Below are 5,020 nucleotides of genomic sequence, written 5' to 3' on the forward strand. Positions count from 1 at the left end.
TAGAGAGGTAACAGCTCTGGTTAGCAGAATTACCCATGGAGGATGGCCTGATTCCTCTCTCTTGTTGTACCTATAATTAATATGATGCTTTCATCATTAATAATGTAAATATCTAAACCAGAGCTTTCCTGAAAAAAAAACTTTGAAAACTTAACATGTTGCCCAAATATTGTAGGAAGTCTGAAAATTATTAAAATTTGTGAGGAGGTTTTTTTAAAACTAGGATCAGAAAAAGAAAAGTCAGTGTATCAAATAGGCAAAATTTCTTTGTGTCAAACCACCAGTAGACAGACTTCCACCAACTCTGGTGTCTGGATGAGTCATAGAAAGGGGGCAAAATTTTGCTCCCTCTAACCACCCAGGATTTCTTGCAGAATGTGAGTTTCCTTAAAGGTCATGGCAATGGAGAGAGAGAGAGGGCGAGAGAAAGAGAGAGAGAGAGAGATGCTTTACTTCATATCCCAGTAACCTAGGTGCTTTGAGCTCTGGTTGTGGGGCACTGCTCTCCAGGAGTGGTGACTGAACTGAGAACACTGGTGGGCCATCCCCTAGGTCTCAGCCAGGGTGTCCTACTCCACCAACCAGACCTTGACACTTGCCACACCCAGTCTCCCAGTGCTGCTGAAAACCGAACTGAGTTCCTTTCTTTTACCCATGCAATACCTCTGCTCACAGAGATGCTCTTTGCAGAATTTTGCTGATCTGGAGAAATAACTTCAAGAGAGGTATTTGGAGCCCAATGTTGTGACCTCATCTGGGCAGAAAAGCAAAGCACCCTGTGAGATGAGCTCTGGCTATGAGAAGGCTATTATAGACCCTGTTCTTTTATACTTTCCTAGAGAAACACCCTCTACTAAATCCAAACCAGACTTTGGCAACAACCACTGCATTATAAAACGTTAAAATGTGTTTCTTCTTTTAAAAAATTCCCCCATCAAAATAATTCCCATGTAAATGATTTAAAACAACATCACATTTTAAAAGCCATTTAATTTCAATAGCATATTTTAATGAAAAAAAGCAGTATACTTTGCCAATAAAACATTAAAATCATCTCTTCAATGAAAGACAATCAAACAACACCAAAAATAACTTAATACATTACCATAGTAAATAAATCTATTAACAGAAACAAGAAACCAGGTCATATACAGAACTCAAGGCTTCAGAGAGCCTTAAATGGAACAGCAATACAGCAAAATTTGTAAGAATATATCTATATGTGCATGATTTTGAATGAAGTATTTACAGTAGATAAGGTACCAGTCATCATGTACCTAATTTTTGTTGTTGTTGTTTCAAAAGAATTCTACCAAACAATGTGAATTTACAAGCAGTGCACTGTCTTTCTTATAGTTCAAATTTGTTTTCCTACAAACAAACCTCCAAAAGGAAAAACGGAAGGATTCTTGTAAATGTTAAAATGTAGTCAACAGAGCAATTGAAAACTAGAAGACTGAAATACCTTGGTGAAATCTTAGAATCTGGAAGGGCAAACACCAAGTGACAAATGCACCTAAAGCTAGAAAACGATGCATCCTAGTCATGCTTCCAACTGCTTGACTTCTTCTCTTCCATTAGAGGTGTGTGTGTGTGTGTGTGTGTGTGTGTGTGTGTCTATGAGTGAGTGAGAGAGTGCCTGTGTAGCAGGGACAATGTGGGAATCCCCATTAAATATGTAACGAAGTAAACAATACTTTGGACAGTGAATCAGGTCTACACGATTAAGACATCCATTACTGAGTGTCGACTCACAAATCAGAACACTACCAGTAAAAACAAAGAAAAAGCAATCTTCATTCAAAGTGAGAATATACAAATGGGCCAAAAGGAACATAGTATAAGAGGAAAGCTGTAAAAATTCAGTAAACTCATCAAATAAAAAAATTTGTTAACTTCACTAGCCATACGTTCTCCCGTTTTTTAAGAGTAAATAAGCTTAATTAATTAGAATGTGCACAAATTAAGTTGCTAGAGAGATAAATTAATAATTTACAGAGGGTTGTTCAGCAATAATCTAATAATAGCTTTCAAGATCAGTGAACACAGCAGGCGCAACTCCTTCCTTAAGCATTAACACTTCAGAGAAGGAAGAAGGGGGTAAGAACCACAATAAAAATATATATATAATATACAGTGTAAATGCAGAAAATCTGCCATCTTTTTTTTAAAATTCAAAATACTTTAGAGATGTCTCTATCACATTAAGCATCAACTCTAGCTTAAAGTTTCAGTCCTGAATCAATTTCTATTTCTGAAAAATAGCTGCAAAGTGTACTTTTAAACTTGGAACAAGGGTGATGTCTTTAGGAATAAAAACAAATCTTACTTGCTCATTCTGGAAGCCTTTTAAAAGGCTGTCTCGTCTGCCTTCCTGCAAACAGCCGGCTCCAGACTTCCTCTGAAGAGGCCGAGGTGCCTTTTCCGGGTGGGGTGGGGTCGAAAGGGACAACTTTGCTACAACTTGACAAATCCCTTCTTTTGTTTTTCTTTCCCTTGAGAAATCGTTTCACATTCTCACCGGACTTGGGCTCAGTGACTTGCTCGTTCGCTCGCTCTCCAATCCTCGCTTTCTCCGGATTCACATTTAATGGAATTGTTTCTAGTCGCGAAAAGTGGGGGGGGGGGGGGGGGAGGGAAAAAAAAGAGGCAGGAGAGAGAGGGAGGGAAAAGAGGAGATGAGGAGGGGCCTGTCCCTGGAGAGGCCGTGGGTCTCCTAAATGCCCGCGGAATATTTCATTCTTTTCTGTTTCTGCCTCTGGTTGCAGAACCAGACGCGCACCACGTTCTTCTTAAGGTCCAGCTTCTCAGCGATGGCGGCGATCTTCTCGGAAGAGGGCCGCGGCTGGATGGCGAAGTAGGCTTCGAGCGAGCGCTTCTCCGGCGCCGCGATGGACGTGCGCTTGCGCTTCTTCTCCGCGCCGTTGAAGAGCTCCGGCTTGGTGAGCTTCTCGCGGTGAGACTTCTCCGCCTCCTCTAGCCACGCTTGCAGGATGGGTTTGAGCGCGATCATATTGTTGTGAGACAACGTGAGGGACTCGAACCTGCAGATGGTGCTCTGGCTGAGCGAGCCCACGCCGGGGATCTTGAGGTTGGCCAGCGCGGAGCCCACATCGGCCTGGGTCACCCCTAGCTTGATGCGTCGCTGCTTGAAGCGCTCGGCGAACGCCTCCAGGTCCCGGGGGTCGGCGTCCACGTCGCTCATGCAGCCCATGTGTGAGGGCAGCCCGTGCGCGTGGGCCATGCTGAGAGCGGCTTGGTGCATGGGGTTCATGGTAGCCATGGGCGGCGCGTGTGCTGGAGTGGACACCACGGCGCCGTCGGGGCCCGCCATGGCACCCAGCGCTAGCCCGGGACTCAGGTGCTCCAGCAACTCGCCCTCAAGCGCCTGATGAGGCTGATGGTGGTGATGGTGGTGGTGGTGGTGGTGGTGGTGCGTGCCCGCCAGCGCGGACGGGTGCGAGATGGGCACCGACGAAGAGGAGGCAGCCGACGTGCACGGGATGGCATTCATGGTGTGGTAGGTGGCGTCCGGCTTGAAGGGGCTGTGGTGGGGCGGGTGATGGTGGTGGCTCTTGTTCTGGGAGACGATGTCCACCGCCGCCAGAGCCTCGGCGCGGGCCAGCAGACTCTCATCCAGCCCGCCGAATATATTGCTCTGCAATTGCAAGTAAAAGGCACACATCACTCTCAGCGGGGAATTGTGCGCACTCTCTCCGGAAGCTCCGGCCCAGAGCTCGACACCGCCGCCGCGCCTACAACATTCCCAGAACGTTAAAAATAAATTAAAATAATAATAATAACAATCCTGAAACTAGCAGGTGAGGAGGAGAGGAGGGAAGCCACGGAGAGAAGCCACGAGTGCACGAGGAGGAGGAAAGTGAGCCTGCAAACACAACACAACACAACACGCGCACAGGCAACATTCCAGGTCTTAAAAATTAATATGAAAGGAAAGACCCTCTGAATACATAAGAAAGGGGGGGAGGAAATTGGTTGGAGGTGCGGGGTGATTTGCTGTGCAGACATGAAAAAAACATCAAGCAGATAAAGGGGGCTGTCAAAATGTGCCTTTAAGCGGTGATTATGCAGAAATACGCACCGGTGGGGTTGGAAGACATGCTCTCCGCATCGCCTCGGAGCCCCCGCCGCTGCCGCCGCCGCTGCCACTGCTGCTGGAGCTGCTGCTCCGGCCTCCACCGCCCCCGCCACTGCCGCCACCGCCGCCAGCATTGCTCGAGCTGCTAGGAGAGCTGGCGGAGGGCGCCGCGGGTGCAGAGGACCCGGGCGAGGCGCTGTGTAATGCCGAGTACTTGGGCTCCACGTGCAGGCTGCCGCCGTGCGGCATGCTGAACGCCTGCTTGCTGTTCAGGGACATCATCATCATCTTCCCGGCCTGCCCGCGCGCTTGTATGTGGCTCACGCAACTGGCCCCGGTAGCCGGGACCCTCCGCAGAAGCGCTGGGCGAGCGCCAGAGAGGGGAAGGGCGATGCGGAGTTGCGCTCACTCGCCGCCGCTCGGAGCTCGGCGCGCCTTGACCCGGCTACGCGCTCCACCGCTGGCTACGAGGTCAGTCTGCGCTGTTGCTGGGCTCCGCTTGGCGCTGGCTGCAGACCTGGGCATGCGAAACTGCCCCGCGCTTCGCGGCCGCCGAGTTATACTCCCCTCTCCCCGCGCCTGCCCCCTCACCCCCGCCTCCCTCCCTCCCTCCCTCCCTCCCGCGCGCCCCCGCCCTCCCCTGCCTGAAAGCGCAGGTTTCTCCTGCTCGGATTCTGGCGTCGCCCCTTCTCCCTCTCGGCTTCCTCCAGGCTTTGGTCCTTTCTGCTCTCCCGACACCCGCCTCCCGCTCCCCCGCCGCGCCCTCCACCTCCCCTTCCTGCCCCCGCGGCGCTCTGATGCCGCCTCCCCTTCCCTGCGCCCCGCAGCTCTCACTTACAGTAGTGCCCCTGCTCAAACCCACCCCCCCCCACCCCCGGCCAGGTCTGCGCTCCAGTCGCAGGGCACTTCCTACCTAAGAGC

The 5,020-nt window shown here is 50.3% G+C and overlaps 1 protein-coding gene across 1 annotated transcript; it reads right to left on the reverse strand.

Moving 5' to 3' along the window:
* Positions 1 to 2,716: 2,716 nt before the first annotated feature.
* POU4F2 (POU class 4 homeobox 2) lies at positions 2,717 to 4,387 on the reverse strand. Its single transcript, XM_030878315.2, has 2 exons — positions 4,103 to 4,387; positions 2,717 to 3,658 (listed from the first exon to the last, which is right to left on the reverse strand). Exons 1-2 carry the CDS (start codon positions 4,385 to 4,387, stop codon positions 2,717 to 2,719), a joined length of 1,227 nt encoding a protein of 408 aa, XP_030734175.1.
* Between the last annotated feature and the right edge of the window lie 633 nt (positions 4,388 to 5,020).

Source organism: Globicephala melas, chromosome 5 (genome assembly GCF_963455315.2).
Source record: "Globicephala melas chromosome 5, mGloMel1.2, whole genome shotgun sequence".
In the NCBI taxonomy this organism is placed as follows: Eukaryota; Metazoa; Chordata; class Mammalia; order Artiodactyla; family Delphinidae; genus Globicephala; species Globicephala melas.